Source organism: Sander vitreus, chromosome 16 (assembly GCF_031162955.1).
Source record: "Sander vitreus isolate 19-12246 chromosome 16, sanVit1, whole genome shotgun sequence".
NCBI classification, from domain to species: domain Eukaryota; kingdom Metazoa; phylum Chordata; class Actinopteri; order Perciformes; family Percidae; genus Sander; species Sander vitreus.
This window is the reverse complement of record NC_135870.1, coordinates 8,335,354-8,355,529: the sequence shown is the minus strand read 5'-3', so window position 1 is coordinate 8,355,529 and position 20,176 is coordinate 8,335,354. Positions and strand designations below refer to the sequence as shown.

The following is a 20,176-nucleotide window of genomic DNA, read 5'->3' as shown; positions in this document are numbered from 1 at the left end:
CCATTCTTGGCTCAGTCTTTCCACCCCGAAGGTTAATTTCTGATGATATCAGATGTGATGGGTTGTTGGCTCTCATTCTTCTCGCTTACGATTTTATGACTCAAATCCTGCCACTTGAGCAAAATCCCCTCCTTTATTTTTCCTGGTGGATGGCATTTGGAAACATTTACTTTCACAAAGGCGAGAGGTTGAAACCAAACCTGAAATCTAATACTGACATCAATCTGAGCTATCTAGCATCGCATAGATTAATCATGTGACGTTAGCCAACAGTGAAATCTGCATGACCTCATTTAAATTTGTTGTGTCTCCCGTGTCTTACCTGCCCTTCCTTTCGCTAACAAATTAATCCAGTTTGACTGGGATAAATAAGCGCGCTGGGCTGTGGCTGGGACTTCGGCAGCAATTTTGATGATTTCTGACTTTGGCACATTGCTGCTTTTGAAGAGCATCTGGAGTGGACCAGTAGGATGACATCCAGCCCACTTAGCCACACAAACTGTTATGTAAATACTCTCAAAAAGACAGTAATAATGAGGTGCAGCAGTGAGGTGCTCTGAGAAATCCAAGCTGATGGAAAAAGTTGAAGACAGACTGAAGACAACACAATTGGAAACAAGTGCAGTGTACTTTTTAACTATTTTCTTTTCAAAATTAGCCACTCTGTATACTACCAGTAGAAAAGAGACAACTACTTATGTAGAAAAATTTAGAAAAACTAATTACTGTTGATTTTTGTATCCATCACTATTGTACACATGCCTTCAAAGGCACTATTCCCTCTTTCTTATCCAAACATTTGTCAACATGTGAACCAAACTGCATGTGCAATATTATAACCTTCCGTAATCACTGTCAACTGCCAAGTCATAGCAGACATTTTGACATTCCTCTTCTTTGCTCAATTATGTCTGCATGAATTATTCTTAGAGCAAAGGCAATGTTATGCATAATATATCATAACAGGACCTCAATACACAAGGAAATTCCACATGGATCTCACCGGTGAAATGCTGAGATGATGAGAAGGAAATAAACATGGAGTGAGTCAGCGATGAAGTAAAATAAGTGTGTTCTTGATGTATTATTAGCTGCCATGGTTGCTTGCTTAAACTGTGGTAGGACTGTTAGTTGGAGAAGTGAATGCATTAGTTTTAATCAAGCTCATCACTATAAATTGTTATGACCTGCCAATTAGCTTTGCATCTTGCACGTTACAACAACCTCTGCCTATCTTTTAAAATAAAATACCCGCTCATTAATAATAGTCATGACAGAAAAATGCAAGAGGGAGGATGAAGAGCTTTGTGTCTGCGTGGAAGCTCCGAATCAAGCTCACTAGCAGTAGTTGAGCCATACAGTACGAACGTCAGATTGAATTGTTCAAGCTGCATTACAAGTAACATGAGCAAACTTGTCACCTTCTCCATGTTTTACTGTGAGCTAACACTGGTAGCAGCAACGACAGACAAAGTGACCGGCGCTCATTCATTTCAAATGAGTACTGGGAGACGTGGTGCGACAGAGACAGGAGTGACAGCTGGCGGAGAGATATCAGCGATCCGGCAACAGGAGAAAGTCGAGCAGACTTCAATTTTAAATGAGCAGAGATGAGGTGTAGTCACAGACACCTCATTATTTGTAAAGATCATAGAGAATAACATTAACACATGTATGGATTCTCAACATTTAACAGTACTGTTACTTGCTGTGGTTCCTTAAATTATTACTTCTGCAAATATTACACACTATATGGACAGCACTGGCCAGTGAGACCGCTGCTTCTTGGCGATACACACCAACAAAGTCACTGCTGGTCTAGTCTCACATTGCCAGACCTTCCTTCACCGCGCTGCGGAGGAGAGTCTGGCTAGTCCACACAACATTCCGGGATGGGAGAGAAACGTGCGCTGGTTTATTGGCATTCCTTTAAACCAATCACAATCGTCATGGGCAGCGCTAACCACCATGACAGCTACAACTAATGAATTAAAAGCCATGTAAATGTTTGAAATAGTTGGGTAACACTGATGTATAAACAGTTGAAAAGATAGTTACAAGTATTTAATAAATGGTTAAAGTATTGCTTAAAGTGATGGATAAACAGTAGAAATAGTTAGACAGCATAGATTTAATGACTAAATAGTGAAAAAGCTAATGGATAAATTGTTAAAAATGAGTAAGTAATGGACAAAATGGTTGAAACATCTAAATTCACATAAGTGGTAGTAATACAAATGCAACCTTAACCGAATCAATTAAACATTGATGGTTGAATCGTTGCAAAAAAATATTGTTAGGGGAGTTAGGAAGTGTATAAGAGCATTCCTACCAATACAGAGCACATTAGATATATAAGAAGACTGAAATGTTTAAAGTCATTGGGGTAATAGTGGCAAAACTGATATTGATCCAAACCTGCTGATTTATATTGCCTTTGCTCAATGCAACAAAGCAGCTACCATATTGTATTTTGTTGCTTTAAGCAGATAAAAACTGCCAAAATACTTCCTGCCACTTAAAATAATTGCATTGCAGTCAGAGATGTCCCTGATGGCGAAATAGAATTTTAAAGCACAGCGTACACGTGTTTTATGGTGGATTACCATTTAATTATACCTTACATTATAACACCACCATAACAACTTGTGTCTCTGTCACTTAAAAGCTCCTCTGGACTGCCACAAAAAAACTTTGCTTTCAGTGGCTGTCTGCTTTTGTGATCCTGTATATCTTTGTTTGCACACACTGCCCACTTAAATATGACCCTTCACCGTGAAATAATAATGAACGGAAGCTGAAGCTTAGATTTAGATATACCATACTGCTCTCATGATTATTGTGATTATAGTTCAGTGGGGTTGCAACATCAAAGAGTCAGAGATTACTTGTGCACTTTCTTCTTCATCCTACACACCATTCATCAGATCTACAGAGGCACATCTTCCCACCTGCAGTCATGCTGAGCCACCTTTATCTATATAGCACCGCGAGACAACTCTCTTTAAAGCTGCTGGATTTAATTCAGTGAAAATGCTGCAGGTCTGAAAAGTCCGGCTCAGTGAGCTTTTGTCTATTTAGAAACCCATAAGGATTCAAAGGAAACAATATGTATTAATAATATATTGCTAAATGTATCTATCTTCAAAGATGAAGCTAGTGACTCCTGAGAGCAGTAATGAGGGCGCTGTGGGCAAAGTGAACAAACATTCCCAAGATCATTACTCCCAAGTTAGACTCAGCCCGGGGAACGCAGCATGTGTTTGCTGCTGAGCAAATAGTACTGGCAAAATGTTCATTCAGTTCAAAAATATTCTGTATTCGATTTCGAAAATGCTTTTGAATGTAGTGGAATCAGCCTCTTATGCACTTGTTCTACCATTCAAATGCAGGATGCTTGTGTGTGCATGAGTGCAACCAAGCAAGCAAAAAAGCACAGCCCCCACACACTCTTTTTCTATTTCTCAACAAGCATGAAAAAATGTGGACTATGTTAGCGCTCATAACTGGCCACATCGTTCTTTTGATCTACAACCAGTCTCAGAGCTGTTTCTGGTTAAACAGAAAGGTCTCAAAGAGGTTTTAAAGGTCTATCTCTGTAGGGATCCTTTTCATAATGTTGTCAGACAGAATATTAATCTGAGCCTGTCAGTGGCAAAACGAGCACTTTTGTGAAGGTAAATACAAACTGGACAATTGCCCTATTAACTCACATTGTAGCTTGTTTTTCCGCTGTCGACTGCAGCTTAATAATCACAAATAATAATAAATCTCGCTTAATACTGGACCAATGTCAAAGATTGGTGTTCCCATCAGTCACTTGGACACAAAAACATATGAAAATAGGGTCTTGAATGGGAATTGGATGAGGAAACTTGGTGTAGACATGTCAGAAGTGTGACAGTTGATCTTAAAATTATTCAGGTTTTTGTCCCACCAAATGTCACTGTTGGCTCCGGGGGAGCAACAAGAGTTCAGCACACACCTGTCTCTGTTTTTCTTCCTGCGCTCCTATCTTTTTGTGACAAAGGGAGTGCCGGCTATAGCAAGCCTTTTCTATTCCCTAACAGCGGACGACCGCAAGCCTTTCAGTTGACGCATGTTCACAGACCCCCTCAACCAGCCTAGCCCCCAGGGCATGGAACTGTCCTTGTGGCTATGGAAACAGCCCATCCCCTTCTAACTCCTCCTCATCCACGATATGTTCAGGTTAAAACCGCTTGGCAGGAAGATTAAACAAGAGGGAGGGATGGAGAAAAAGGAGAAATAGAAAGACAAAACGAGGGAGGGGCTGAGTTATGGTGGGAGGAAGCGAGGAGGAGGAGACGGAAGAGTGCGGCTCCTTTTTCTCCTTTTCGGATGAAACAGTCTCAGGAGCAGCCCCCCAGCAACAGAGGGAGAAAAGCATAATGAATAATTAACTTTGAGAAATGCCACAAGCGGCCGGGAGAAGTGTAATCATTTCTCTGTTGGGTTTAGAGATCTTTTTCTTCTTTTTTTTATTCTTCTCCTTTATGCCCTGTAGTGCTGCACTACGCCGAGACTGTAACCCGTCCCCTAAAAGCATCCAATACATTCTCCAACATACTTTTCAAATAAAAGCAAATAAATCATTAATGTTTGGGCCTTTTAGCAGAATCACAGCGACACAGTGGGTCTTCTACATTTATAATCAAGTCATTGATGTCAGTCTCATTAACTGTAAGATCACGTTTAAGGAGCAGGAATCTCTGCTGGTAATGGTTTAATCGATGTCAGGAAGAACGTGATCTTTGTTTCTTTTTTAGTTTTGGAGAACACAACATGCCCTCTCAGAATGAATAAAAGATAAAAAAATGACAAATTACTGTCTTCATGTTCTAAACAAGCTAAATGTGTCCTCTTTCCCATAAACCTCAGAGCTGCGAAAATGAGTTATGGATTACCATGGCCTAGTTTAATGAGGTAATTGCAGATATATATCATTTTTATTGCCATTTGTAATAGATGTATTTCCAAACGAGGACCAATACTTGGCCCCCAAATGTATTGGTGTGCTAATATTCTTAACAGTGGGCACGATAAAGATAATCTTTAGCTTTCAGTAGACCCCATGGAAGGTGCTGCACTGTTTACCCTTGCAGCCCTCAGATGTGTTGTTACTGTCACAGACATTGTAATGACATGGATGATTTAATGACAAAGAATGCTTAAAGATTTTTGTCCCATCGACGTGTTTGTTAATCAGGCACACTCTTAATGAGATTCCTTATCAGTAAACACATTGATTGTTCAGATGCAGATTTTTGCCAGTATTATTTATTTTCTTTTTAAATGACATTGATTAATTATTCCTGTATAGTGCTGCTTGTGTAATATGGAGATTTATTTGTAGAAAGAAGTTCAAAGAAGATTGCAATCATAATTTGTATGTGTTGGATAGTGGGCCCTGTCTTTATATCTAGCGCCATCATCAGTTCAAATTTGTAATTTGTCCAATACTTTGATTAATGACCCAATATGTGCAAAACTTCTGATAAACTAAGATGGTGACAATGGTAAACATACCTGCTGAACATTCGCATGTTAACACCGTTGTTGTCAGTATAGTCTCGCATTGCCAGACCTTCCTCCAAAGCGCCGCGGAGGAAGGTCTTGCGGGTCCACACAGCATTCCGGAATGGAATTAAAAACGTTCAAATTTCTTTAAACCAATCAAAATCGTCTTGGGCGTGGCTAGGCGCTGTACGGAGCAACAGTGCCTCTGTAAAATAGCCTCGGGAAGGAACTTGTTTTTGTGGAACATGGGTATGTTCAAAAGTTGATTTAGTCATGCAAAAGAAAACTCAGAAAATAGTCTGTCTATTTCCACTCCAGAGATCTGAGGGGCAATTAACCACATAAAAAAAGCGGAAGGTGAGAGACATCCGGCAGATCTTCCGGCGGCACCAGAGCAATCCCCTAAATGAATCACCGTTGTTATAGACTATTGTCGGTATGTTAGCATGCTAAATTTATTATCATGCTCAAAGGGCAACTGTGCAGAGCCGCGAGCATGGCTGTAGATACATTTTCACACGCATTCAGAGAAGCAAATGAGCCATTTGTTTCCATGTTGTAGCCCTTTGAGAAAAAGTATCAATCCACACAAACACCTAAGGGAAAAGTACCCTGGAGTGATTTGCCAACTTCAAAAGAAAGACCTTCTACTGTATTTTTGTCTTTCAGAAAATATAATGTAAATAATAATACTTTTCTTATTATTATTTTGTTCTGGAAGTTAAAAACAAGGTATAAAGTTCAATCAAAACCAACAGCAGTTAAAAATGAATACACATGCCTTAATATGGCCAAGATATAAAACCAGTCAGAATAGATGGAATAACAAAAGCATACCCTAATTGCCCATCCAAAGCGTGCAGGAGGACAGACATTTTTTGACTCTGCTAAGGTTCCCATAAGTGGAAAATTGGAGAGAAGAGAGAAGAGCCTCTCCCCCAACGGAGCAATCAGTATGTTAATACTGAAGCAAAACACCTCAAAATTCTCCCTCGTATCTGAACCCATTTTAAATAACCTAACAATAGCATTTAATTAACAAGGAGTTACACCTGAGCATTTAGATTTTAACCAAAGAAGTCTCTGTTGTTATTTTACTTGTCTTCCACTTTAATTATTCTGAATTAGAGTCTCGCTGAGATTCTCTGGGGCTTTAATTAGGGACTGAATTAAAGTTATGTAAATACACATGGAAGCCGCAGAGTCTTTAAATAGAGTTGTGTTGCATCTGGTGTTTTATTTTATTTAATTTTTTCTGAAAGAGAAAACATCCTAAGTCTTTCTTTTGAAGTTCACACAAATCACTCCAGGGTACTTTTCCCTTAGGTGTTTGTGTGGATTGATATTTTTTCTCAAAGGGCTATGACACGAAAACTGTCTGTCTGTCTGTCTGTCTGGCTGTCTGTCTGGCTATCCCTCAATTTTTCTATTTTTTCAATTTCAGTTTGCTGTATTGGTATGACAAATTCAATACATATGTGTTGCCAAAGCAAAAGAACAAACATACATATAAACAACAACAAGGAGTAAATACATCTGATAATAATACAAGTAAACAGGATAATTATGATATAATTGCAGATAATAAACAAATTCTGTGCATGTCCCTCAAAGGGTATATTGAAACTCACTCTCTCTCTCTCTCTCTCTCTCTCTCTCTCTCTCTCTCTCTCTCTCTCTCTCTCTGTCTGTGTGTCTCTATCGGTCTATCTCCCTCTCTCTCTCAATTCAATTTGCTTTATTGGCATGAACAAAGAAAACATGTTGTTGGCTAAAGCAGTTTACAGAAAATACATATATAGTACATATCACATATTAAATACATACAGTACGTGTCACATAGATTATATACTGCACTGATAGTTATACAACACACTACATTACAAAACAATTACATATCACAATATAATACTTAACAATTGTGTACAATATAATAACTGTACAATCCTAAACCAATCTGTAATGATGGGATCTTATAGTGGTGAGTCCCTCAGATTATGGCAGGCAGATACATATTTAGCTGCCAGTGGAGCTGCTGTCCCTTCTCCTAGGAGAACTACCAGCTTCTTTTCTGATGTTAACATTGGGAAATTCGCTATTTTTTCCAAAGTGTAAATCTCTTAGTGAAGAGAATTTTTCACAGTAGAGGAGGAAGCGTATATCTGTTTCTATCTCCCCTATTGAGCAGTGAGCACATAGACGCTCCTCTCTGGGCAGCTATGTCTGTCTGAGTCTTCCTGTCTCTACGGCCAGTTGGTCACTGAGCCTGTATTTAGTCAGGATCTGTCTCTGCTTTAGATCTCTAACAGTGTGCATCTCTCTCTCTCTCTCTCTCTCTCTCTCTCTCTCTCTCACACTCACACACACACACACACACACACATGCTTGAGTATTTATTTTTAATTGTATACGAATTAACCGTAAACTGACATGCATTTAGTTACCTGCCTATGAATGTATTAATGACTGATTCTCCACCTCCAATTTTCTGATCCACTGTGAAAATGAAAAGAGCGGGATCAACCTCCCATTGGGCTAGATTAAATCCAAACGAAGTGCCTGGGCCCAGACTGCAAGCTTCTGTCTCTGAATAATAATGGATTCTTTCAGCTGTGTTTGTCATCAAATTAGCCCTCTACTTCAGACGAGGCGCTCTCAGAGTGCAATGCTCGACAACGACGGAATTCAAATTAGACAGTTTCATTTGTGAAGGTGATGATTGCAGTAGGAGGTAAAAAGACAGTGTTGCAGGTTTCTAATAACACTTTCCTTCTTGTGGTGCAGATGCTTTTATGGTGAGTCAAGTTACAGGACAGACAGTAAAAACAAACCTTTAACCAGCTATTGCAGCCTATAGCTTCCTCTACATGCTCTAAATCCTGCCTTCAGTCTTAACGATGAAGCCTTTGAAGCTCCTCCATCAGTGCACGCTTTTAAATGCTATTTCTTTTTCTTTTTATTGTCTCCCAAATAAACACCGTATAGAGTGCAGTTATAAGCATGGAGAAAGGCTGTTTAACAGTCTTGAGGCTTAGTTCACTTTTGTTTGTCTTCCTGCCTTGAGTTTTGTGTTCACAGGACCCAGGTTGAGTTCCTCCTGCTCCTCTCCGCCTGACACACTATTCCTCTTGTGCCTTTGATCAACTCAGGAGAGAAAATCTTGCCCTGGGACGCCCCATCACTCCAACACGGCAGGGGGAAACATAGAGCAGGAGGGGGCCAAGGAAGAAGGGATGGAAACCCTTTTTCCTCTTGGCACTTTCTGTCTTCTCTTCTCTCCAAAGGATTGAGCAACAATTATTTAAAAGATCGGTTCGGGGCATTCAAAGAAGCGATGGCAAGCTTAAATCGGAAATAGCCGAAGCAGGTGGATGTGAACAGCATGTGTCTTTGATTTTATAAAATGCTTCGTCTTCAGCTTCCATGGACTATGCTTGATGTCATTACTTGACTATAAGCATATAGACCCACAATTGAGGCTTTAAAATAAGCATACTTTGACTGAGACAAAAAAAAATGCATTTAAGATAGAGTGCCAATGTAATGACTCAAATCAGTGTAAGGGTGTTTCTTCCATTCATGGCTAATTATGGGCATTAATGAGCTGGGACCTGACACCTATGTGCAAAATCAGAAGTTAATGAGGATTGTTATAGATGGTTAACTTAGCAAATTTTTTCTATAAACCAAATTAGTTTGACATTAAAAACCAGGAAACTCTTTAGCACAATTATACACAACTACCTATTCTTCCTAAAGAGTAATTGCACTAATGATGACTCCTACCACATGTTACACCTAGTTTTTGGTAGCCTCGCATTGCCAGACCTTCCTCCACAGCGCTGCGGAGGACGGTCTGGCTAATCCACACAGCAATCCGGGATGGGAGAAAAACGTGCTCTGGTCTATTGGCATTTCTTTTAACCAATCACAATCGTCTTGGGCGGTGCTAAGCGCCGGACGGAGCCCCGGTGCCTCTGCAAAATAGCCTAGGGAGGAACTTGTTTTGGTGGAACGTGTACGTTCAAAAGTTGTTTTAGTCGTGCAATCCTACCCTGCAGAGATGTGAGGAGCAGTTAACCATAGTCCTCATAAATTGACCTGAGAACAGAATGAGAGCAATCCCGGAAGTGGAACGTCGTGGATATAGACTAAGTTTTTAGGTAATTCCTCCTCCAGCAGTATATTAAACTAGCCTATTACGCCTTTATCTCACTGTTTTAGCAACATATTCTCACTCCCATCTTGTCAAATACGGACGCTTGGTTAGGTGCCTTTGGCGTTGTTATTGACGCTAAAAGTCTCCTTTAGCATCATATCTAAACGCACTTTATCTAAACACGCTTGGTCGGGACTATTGGCGTCACTGTTGACGCAGTTAGGTTAAGGAAAAGATCATGGGTAGGCTTATAAAAGGTACGTTTCCATGACATGCGGGACAAGAATGGGACAGTTGGGTTCAGGAAAAGAAGAAAGCTACAGTTGGGTTTAGGAAACGTGACACGTGGGACACAAACCCCGGTCTCCAGGGTGAAAGTCCTGTGTTGTTTGACCCATCCACCACCCCAACCAGCCTCCCTATGCGGAATTTCTGCTCGGTGGGCTCTACACACAAGCTGAAGGGTGCTTTTTGCGTCGTAACTAACGCTGAGAGACACTGCCCAAGCGTCCGTATTTTACGAGTTCGGAGTGAGAATGGGTTGGTTTTAGTGAATCTTCGATGTCAGAGCACAGCAGCTTTTTTCAGCTTGAAGCTGGCATTAGCTCTGTCTATAGTGAGAGCTGAAATACTCATCAGTCTTTTTATATTGAAGCTTAAATTCATTAAAGGCACACAACAATGTGAGCGCAGACTACATTTGACTTTCAAATACTGTGCATTGAGTTGTTGACCTTGCTGTTAAATTTTTGTCTTCAATGTTAAAATGATAACTCTTGTATCAAGTGGTAGGGGACTGCCTTTCATGTTCTGAGACAAAGCAGAAAATTAATTAATTAATTCATTCATTGATTAATGTGGTTTTTACATTATAATTATAAATAGTTTTTCATTTGAATGAATGATAAGCAGTTGGTTCAAAAAGCCATTCACCTTCCTGGATAAGTCTGTGAAGCCCTGTTGGTCCATGCTACAATCCTCGATTCAGCCTTTGTAGTTGAATAAATACTTACTTTCATTTTAAAAAACACATAACCTTCTAAATTTTTTTACTCTCGCCACTCTTGTAGTACATGGCCAGGTTCAATTTTACAGTATCTCCTTTATCCAGGACACTCTACCTTGTCATGGAGAGTTCAAAGCAATTACAGACAAGTTCACAATTCTTTACAGACAGGGTAGGCAGTGGATGAGCTCTAGCCCAGTGAGGCTGAGGTGAGCGACAGAGAGTTTTTCAGAATGAGGTTATTCCTGCTAGATTCAGATGAAAATACATCTTTAGAATATACTAAACATGTGATGCAGATCTTCTAATACAAAGACACAGAGCCACATGCCTGCAGTAGGCGACTTCCAACGATGTTCCCTAAATCTGGGTGTGTGTGTGTGTGTGTGTGTGTGTGTGTGTGTGTGTGTGTGTGTTGCAATTCTGCAACTGCATGTCAGTGTGAAGAAATTGGTGTTATTACTTCATTTAAAATCACATATTTATTATTATTATTATTATTATTATTATTATTATTATTATTATTATTATTATATTTAAATATGTATTTTTAGCACACTCAGCCGTCCTCCATGGCAGACTTCTCTTTGAGCAGTAGACAATGCGCACTTTTGAAAAGAAAAAAACTCTAATCTTGTTTTGGAAAGAAACCCTACACATGCAGTGTAAACTCTAAATGGGCCAAAAACCATGTTATATCTTATTTCCAGAAAATGTCCGGCATTGAGTGGCTGCTGAAATAGCTTTAAATTGTTTGCTGAGAACGATAGTACTTTGTAATGGATTGTTTTGGTCTGTGTCTCACTCTTTTTCCCTGCAGGGCTGAAGCAGATCCATGCCCTGTCCATCCAGGGGAACTATGAGCTACGTATTGACTTGGAGGACTTTGAAAATAGCACCGCTTATGCCCAGTATGGAACCTTTGGAGTGGGCCTCTTCTCAGTAGACCCTGATGATGATGGATATCCTTTGACTGTGGGAGACTATTCTGGCAATGCAGGTATGTATGCTCAGGGAACTAGTTAGACTTTGCTTGCAAGATTTCCTGTGCTTGCTTGATTAGTATACAGTATTTTTGTATGTTTTTCCTTTTAATCTAATTGCGAACACAGAAGTCACAGCAGTGGGTGAAACCACTGTATGCTGCCTCATGATAAAAATAATAGTGTGATATTTTTACAGTACAGTAGGTGCGTCCACTCGTTAAACCATGTAGACAGTTGCACAGGGAGAGGGACTGCTCGTGTCTGTGTCTCTGCTCCCTGACCATCAGATCCAAGCCAGCTACCTGTCACCTTGATTAAATTACTGCCAATTAATTGCACTGCTTGACCTGCAGCTTAAACAAAAACCAGCCGTTGAAATGAAGAAGCAATTTAAAGAACCTTTGGGAAACGCTGCTCCATGAACACGGAGAGAATGGGGACAGATATGAGAGATGGAGCAAGAAGCGGAAGGGAGGGAGTGCTGGGAGGAACTGGGATAGAGGAATTAAGGGGACAGGTGCAAAAGAAGAAGTGAGTCACAAAACAGAGGTAAATAAAAAGGCAGAGGAGGCAGAGAAGCAGAGGAGTGGGGAAGGAAAAAAAAGTGTGTGTGTGTGTGTGTGTGTGTGTGTGTGTGCACGCCACTGCCTTGTCCCCAGCATGGCCTGACCCTGCCTCTGCCTGTTGGACATTTGAACCTAGTCAAATTAATGGTACTCAAGCTCTCTCAGGATGCTCACGCTCTTACCTCTGCCTCCCTCTAGGCAGTGCTACTGTTATTATTAGTACAGTAGTATAGTATTTTTGCTCCGCTGTGGCTGCTTTCCAATCAGCTGACAGGTGCTGATTTGGGCTGGGAGCAGCTGGTTCTTAATGGGCATCAGAGGAGGCTGCTGGCCCTACCAAGGTGACAACCAGCGCCATGCAAATGAGCCTTTTAAGTGTTTTTGCTTTGTTTGTGTTTTACTCTTATCTATTTTCTACATCCACTGGACATCATCCCATTGTCGACGCCACTGAGCTGCTTCTTTTTCCTCTCTTTTTTCCCCCCTCACGGTCTTTTCTCCCAATGTCGAGCAACACACAACGTGAATATTAGACATGCCTGTCAAATTATTTTTCTGGCTGACTGGTTACCATGGTAATGGCAAATGGAGAGCAGAGTAGGACAGAGTGAGAGGGTAAGGAGCTGGGTGGCCACATCCTGAGCAATTAAGGGCTGTTTGATGCCCTAAAGAGCTGTTAGCCATCACCTGATGGCTGGTGAGCGGTCTTTCATTCTGCTCTCAGCTTTATCCATCTATCCATTTCTGGTCACAGTGTGAAGCCTGCTTTGGAAAGAAAGGACAGTGAGTGCAGGGGAGGTATGGGGAATGTATTATATATGTATATATATATATATATATATAACATTATGAGCTGTTTGAACATCCATTTGTTAAAAACTTCGGGTCTATCTGCGAGGACATTGCTTTCATCTTACTTGTAATCCTCTTAGAGCAATGGCTTGCAAAGTATTTATCAATATAGATAATTTGCCATTGAAAAAAAATCTTTATATAGTGAGGAGATATTTTCAGCTTGGGAAATTTGATTGTGCCAATCAGACAACAAATGCAGACCATGATTCCCTTAATCATGGTCTGCATTTTTAGGTGATTTTACTTTCCGGTGCCACATCCCTGCAGTGGTCTTGCATCATTATCATATTCACAGAATATTAGTTGTACCAGAATAGGTTTATGTGGTTTAATTTTCAGAAAACACCATATATTTGTTGTATTGCACATTGCTGCAGCTCCTCTTTTCAACCTGTGTCAGGTCTCTGTTTTAGCTACAGAGTGAGGCATCTCACTTCTGTACCATCTTTGTTGGGAGTTGCACATGCGCAGTAAGTACTGCTAGCTAGTCAGTTGCGGTGCATGAGGGAGTGCCATGCTAGCAGCTAGGCGAGCATTATAACGTGTGTTACAAAGTGACGCACGTTCGTCAAGGAAGTAAAAGCTGGACTACAATAGAGCTGTTTGGAACAGTGTTTTCTCTGGAAGATGATAAGTGCCTTTGGACTTGTGTGGACTTTGGGCTTTTTCACTTTGTAAACCTATAATGTGCACAAAGATATATAACACAATAAAGGAAAGTGAAAAAGCCAAAAAGCACAATATGAGCACAAGTACCAGATATAAAAATACCTAAAATATTAACATTGATGTAACAAGAAGGAATGAAATCAACATATGTGATGAAGTCCATTAACTATGTTTCTCACCTCTTATAACCTTTCTGTCCTTTAACTGACAGACGTCCCGATGAAATCATTGGGGGGGGGGGGGATTAATTAAAAAAAGGAAGACAAAAAGGTCACTGCAGAACATTTGATAAATTGGCTACAAAGCCTTCCGACCTCCTGAGAAGCAGTACTCTGGAGAACTGTGGAGCTTTTTTCTCCCTCTGTTTTTAGAAATTATTAATTGAAAGGTCTTATGCTATTGTTAAGTCGATCACTTGTGGATATGTCTTAATTACTGGTTTCTGGTATCAGATCCAAGAATATGTTGTGAAAGACACAAAGGATTCTATGGAAATTATGTCGTATTGTTAACTGTGCTATTTGAGTAACTGCCTTTTATTTTTAATTATATATATATATTAGGGCTGTCAAAATAACGCAGATTAATCCATTCCATTCCATTCCAACCGTTCTAGCCACCATTCGACTGTAAAATGAAGGAGGGAGACGAGAATGTGCTGCCTGGATCATTAATTGGAACATTTACTTGTAAAAATCTTCTTCCTGCCAACCCTGGCTACCGAAATCTGGTGCCACTGATATGACTGCGCTTCTCTCTGATGCTCTGAAACACAAACACCGCTGCACATGCCGCTAGTTAACACTATACTCGACAGCAGCTAACGTTAGCCTACCGCTAGCTAGTAGCTGGATTAAACACGGTTAAAATGCTGACAGCTAACGCTAAACGGTGTAAAGTTTGACTGTGTTTTACCAAAGCCCATCTACGGAAAGCCGTTCCACTCCCTATTCAGCCCCGTTGTACCAAATTTGGTTGCAGTTCCACCAGAGTTCCACTGGGGGTGATCACGGTCCAGTGCTAAATGAATGGGACTCTATGGAGCTAGACGGCTACATTTGTCTCTTTCGCCTGATTGTCGTTGAGAAATCTCAGATTTGATTGTAGTTTTTGCAAGTTCAACATGGATTATAGGTCAAAAGTTGAATGAACGAGTACTTGTGTCCTTTCGATTTCTTACAGGTTGAGTCGTTGTTGCCCATAACACGCTAGCATTCTGCTAATTCACTGATTGGTCAGTGAAGGACTGATTACGATCGGAGATCCCGCTTGACGGCATCCAAAGCAGAACCAGAATGTCAGAGTGAATATTTCGGCGTGGTCTTTAAAACATTAGCAAACCTCTTTCTAGCGCTTGTATTAACAGGGAGAGCCTAACCTGTCAGCTGTGTTGTCGATGCTTCGAGAGAACAAAGGAAGTGACTCAGAGCTTGCCGTAAAGCAGTATCTCTGGCCGTATATGTGTATGACGTCATTGACATTTTAAAAGGCTTTTTAGAACAAAAAAGCCACTTTAAAAAAATCTAACACCCAGCAGTGTGTATTTTCTTAGCCTCCCCTTTCGAATGCAACATTCAAATTACTAGACAAAAAATTATATCCTGAGAAAAGTGGATTTTGAGGGGTATAGCTCCATAGAGTCCCATTCATTCTACACTGGCCTGTGAGCGCCCCCTATATGGAACTCTGGTGGAACTGCAACCAGTTCAGAAGCCAGAAGTAACGAGAGAGTGGAACTTCTTCCCTTATTAGAAATTCTTTGGTTTTACTGTAGAGGATTCAGCACCGGTATGTAACAATCTGCAGCTGCCGTCGGAGAAACAACACAGCCGGTGCGTTCAATGAAACTGGTAAACTACAGCCTTGTGGTGCATTTGAAGTTATTGTAAATGTCCTTTTCCCATCTGGTGGTTGTTTTTGTCATTCAACAGCAATTTACTAGTGAAATAAGTTATTGTTATACATTATTATTAAATCATTTAATTTTGACCATATGGCCTTAGCAATAAACAAGCCGTTCTTTAATGTCACCGACTGTTATTTAGTACCGTTTTTTTTTTCTTTTCTTTTTTTACTTTCTTAAAAATCGGTTCAGGCACCGTTAATTATGTATGCAATTAATTTCGCAGAGTATGTAATTAATTAGATTAAATGTTTTAATCGATTGACAGCCCTAATATATATATATATATATATATATATATATATATATACATACAAACCCCAATTCCAATGAAGTTGGGACGTTATGTAAAACGTAAATAAAAACAGAATACAATGATTTGCAAATCCTTTTCAACCTATATTCAATTGAATACACTACAAAGACAAGATATTTTATGTTCAAACTGAAAAACTTTATTGTTTTTTTTGAAAATATTCACTCATTTTTATACCCAATCATGACCACTTAACCTGTTCATCTGTGGAATGTTCAAAACAGGTGTTTTTTTAGCAGTCCTCAATTTTCCCAGTCTTCTGTTGCCCCTGTCCCTGCTTTTTTGGAACGATATGAACATTATATATCTTGTCTTGAATATAGGTCTTCTCCTATTGAATATAGGTTGAAAAGTATTTGCAAGTCATTGTAATTCTGTTTTTATTTACGTTTTACACAACATAAATAAGAACCTGTTCTTAATGACTTGCCTGTAAAAATAAAATACCTACTTCATCGAATTGGGGTTTGTTTGTGTATATATATATATATATATATATATATATATATATATATATATATATATAAATATACACACACACATATATATATAGTTAAAAATATATAATATAATATATAAATAGTTTCTTGCCTTATTTTCTCAATTATTGTTTGCAGACCGAAATACATTTTGAATTGTAATTCAAAGGCACTATGGAGATGCAATCGCTGTTAAAAGTAGTTCTCCCAGCTGCACTTGTTAATGAGAACTTGTTTTTATTAATTTTGAATAAACCTACATATTCTTCCTACTTTTAATATATGTACTGACACATTCCAATTTTGTTGCACATCTTTTCCCGCCCTAGGTGACTCTCTGCTGAAGCACAATGGGATGAAGTTCACCACCAAAGACCGGGATAACGACCACTCAGAGAACAACTGCGCCTCTTTCTACCATGGTGCCTGGTGGTACCGCAACTGCCACACCTCCAACCTTAACGGCCAGTACCTGCGCGGCCAGCACACCTCCTACGCCGATGGCATCGAGTGGTCCTCCTGGACTGGCTGGCAGTACTCCCTCAAGTTCTCCGAGATGAAGATACGACCTACCCGCGATCCAGAGAATAAATAAGATAGACGAGGAGAAAGGAGAAAAAAAGAAGACTTTTTTAAAACATTTCAAACCACAATTTCTGACAGCTAGGCGGAGTTACTTGTCCTGATATTGTTTATTCACTAAAACATAACTCCTTTGAGTTTATTTGACTCTGCTGTTTGCCTCCTGATGTCTTGCTCCCTTTTTTCTCCTTTTCCCCCCCATCACTCAGCTACTAGTGTCATGCTAGCTACCGTTATCTTTCCCCCTTTGTCCCTTTCTTTTGAAAAAAAATAATGCAACCATTATCATTTTTTTTAATCATTCACTTCACAAAAACCGCAAGCCATAGCTTCAAACCCACAGTCCACTGCGCTAGCTTTACTCAGTCTGACATGGTGGTCCAAGCATCACCTGCTGGACAACACACCAGTAATTCACTCCTGACATGTAACTCTGACCTCCCATCTGTGCTGACGTGGCACTTCAATTGTGGTTCAGTCTCACTGCCCATTGCTGTTTAATCTGTGAATAGAGAGGGTTGCTCCAAATATAGTAGACACACACAAACCTTTCACAAAATATAGAAAGGAGATACGAAATTCTCTGCAAAGGAAGTCCAGAGTTTTACCAGTGAGAAGGGACAGCGCAGTGGTACACTACGTCACATTTACATCCTTGATCTGTGTGAATGAGAACCCAGCAGGGTAGTGGCAAAAAGTGCGGGGCCTCAGATAATCAGAGGGAGACAGAGATGGAGAAAACAAGGAAACAATTTGACAAGAGTTAATTTAGTCGAAGGAAAGGAGGGCAGAGTGAATCAAAGGGGAAGTGAGGAAGTGGAAAAAGAGGTGTAAAAAGGATGAAAAAGAAAAATGAGAAAAAGAACGAGACAATGGAGGATCTCATTCATCTGACTTGGGCCATTAGGGAGCATATTGGGCACTTTGTCTGATCTGCCTGCCAGCTGAGTACTGGCCAACTGATGCAGCACTCACAGATGGTAACCCAGCACTTTGTGTGTGTGTGTGTGTGTGTGTGTGTGTGTGTGTGTGTGTGTGTGTGTGTGTGTGTGTGTGTGTGTGTGTGTGTGTGTCTACAAAGAGAGACAGACAGACAGAGTACTCTAACATTATCAATGTCCTGTCATGAGTTCAGTAGAGCGTCTCGACTGACTACAATGTTTAGCACAGATGGACCAAACATGATGCATGGCTGGCATACCTTCACACTCTCCATTTAAGTAGTTAACATGAAATAACAAAGCCTGTAATGTATGTTGATGTAATAGGAAGGAAAAGACGTTGCCAACTATTGGAAGGAGACCAATGTGATCACAGAATGAAAGAGGAGTCAAAGACTGCATCATACCTTCCCCAGTCGATCTTTTTTCTTGGACCTGTTGAGGAAATATTACTTTTTTTTGCCCCCATTCCCACCTCTTTGGTTTGTCCTCTGTTTTGTATTTCTTCTCCTTTTCAGGTGATTGTAGGATTTATTTATATGACACAGTTTCTCTTGTCATGCAAAGGATGAGAAAGTTGCTGTAAATTAAGATTTGACGCTTTCAACTGCTGTCTTCTGAGTAGGTATTATGGCAAAAACAATTTCTTAAAGCAAAAATAAAAAAAGTACAGAAAAAGCAAAAAAAAATTAATGAAGAAAAAACACAAAGACAGGAAATAGTGCAATCCTCATTTTCCATCTCTTATTTTTTTTGAGTCTGTGAATCGACGTTTCTTTCACTTCATCAAGTTTATTTGGATGTACTAAAAGCTTTAAAAATATCTGTAGATTTTATTGTACAGTGTGTATGACTTTTAGAGCATGTGACGCTGTTTTCTTACTATGCTAAAACACAAAGAGTACTCAAGCACATGGACTCTTCAAAATCCACTGGAAAAAAGAAGAAAAAAAAGAAGTAAATGAAGTTAATCAAGAAGTATTTAAAGACCTTTTTCCCTTCCTCTACCTAAACAACAAGCGGGAGTGGCCCGTGCTCTGAAGGTTGGATGTGAGTGAAGAGGAGGAATGAGAGATCCCTAAAGCACATGCCCATTCAAATTTGCAGCACAAATATAAATCTTTAACGGAAGCACAACATGATGGAGATTTTAAACCTCTAGGCACATTAGCTGCCTTGCTGGACATATGTGATCTTTCTGACATCTTGGCTTTGGAAAGTCCTGTGGCACTGGGAGACAGTTTTGAATGTGTGCTAAAGGGTGTTACCCTAGCTAACAGTGTGTGTATAGCACTTAAAACATCTGTGAATTTGTCTGTCATCACTGGTGCTAGGAAGGATCTCCCATTGCTGCGTCCATCTCTGCAGCACCGCAGCTGTGCGCATACAGCTACTCGTCATGTCTTGGTGGACTGCTGCCACCTCTTCGTCATCATAAAAGCACAGACACATGTTACAAATACTTGCTGATGTTATTATGAAACAGAGTATGAGGTTTGATAATGTCAGAGGAAATCGAAAATTTAAAAACAAGATGGAAATGTATAAAGGTCACTAAAGAAGAAGGAGTGTGTGTGTGTGTGTGTGTGTGTGTGTGTGTGTGTGTGTGTGTGTGTGTGTGTGTGTGTGTGTCTTAGACAGAGGGTGTGTGTGTGTGTGTGTGTGTGTGTGTGTGTGTGCACATGTGTACGTCTACAGTGTCTCTGTGTGTACACATATATGCACATGCTTTGGTTTGTACATGCCCATGTGCATGAGCCAGACGACAGAGCGGGAGGCTGCGTGCGTCTCTCTGTGGAATTTTGCAGTAATGTGATGCTTATGTACAACTTGCCTCCCCTGCTATTTGTGTTGATAACAGAGAGATTTACATAATTATAATGAACTATTACTTATTGTGATCGTGAACCCATGAGTGGACACCACCTTCTGGTACTGTGTTGAACTGCGCTCGTACCCTAAAACCCCGACAACCCATTCCCAAAACCTTTATTCACCTCCACACGCCAAGTTGTGCTCACTGTATATGTTGATGCTACGTTGCCCCCTTGTTATTTAAATGTAAAGTTTTATTTGCCATGCCCCTTTCTCTGTTCATTTTGAGTGAATGCTTGTTATAGTCACTTTTTCTGCTGCAGCTTGAAAAGTCACCAACTAAAGAGCTGATAAGAGTGAA

General features: G+C 40.0%; 1 protein-coding gene across 2 annotated transcripts in view; it reads left to right on the top strand.

The window, feature by feature from the left end:
* Positions 1 to 17,248, top strand: part of fibcd1b (fibrinogen C domain containing 1b) — a 101,724-nt gene extending 84,476 nt beyond the window's left edge. For both annotated transcript variants that reach the window (XM_078271453.1, XM_078271452.1), the window contains 2 exons: positions 11,524 to 11,703; positions 16,807 to 17,248. In XM_078271453.1, coding sequence (XP_078127579.1) covers positions 11,524 to 11,703; positions 16,807 to 17,072 — 446 coding nt within the window. In that variant the 3' untranslated portion in view covers positions 17,073 to 17,248. The remainder of the gene's footprint in view (positions 1 to 11,523; positions 11,704 to 16,806) is intronic.
* The last annotated feature ends 2,928 nt before the right edge of the window (positions 17,249 to 20,176 follow it).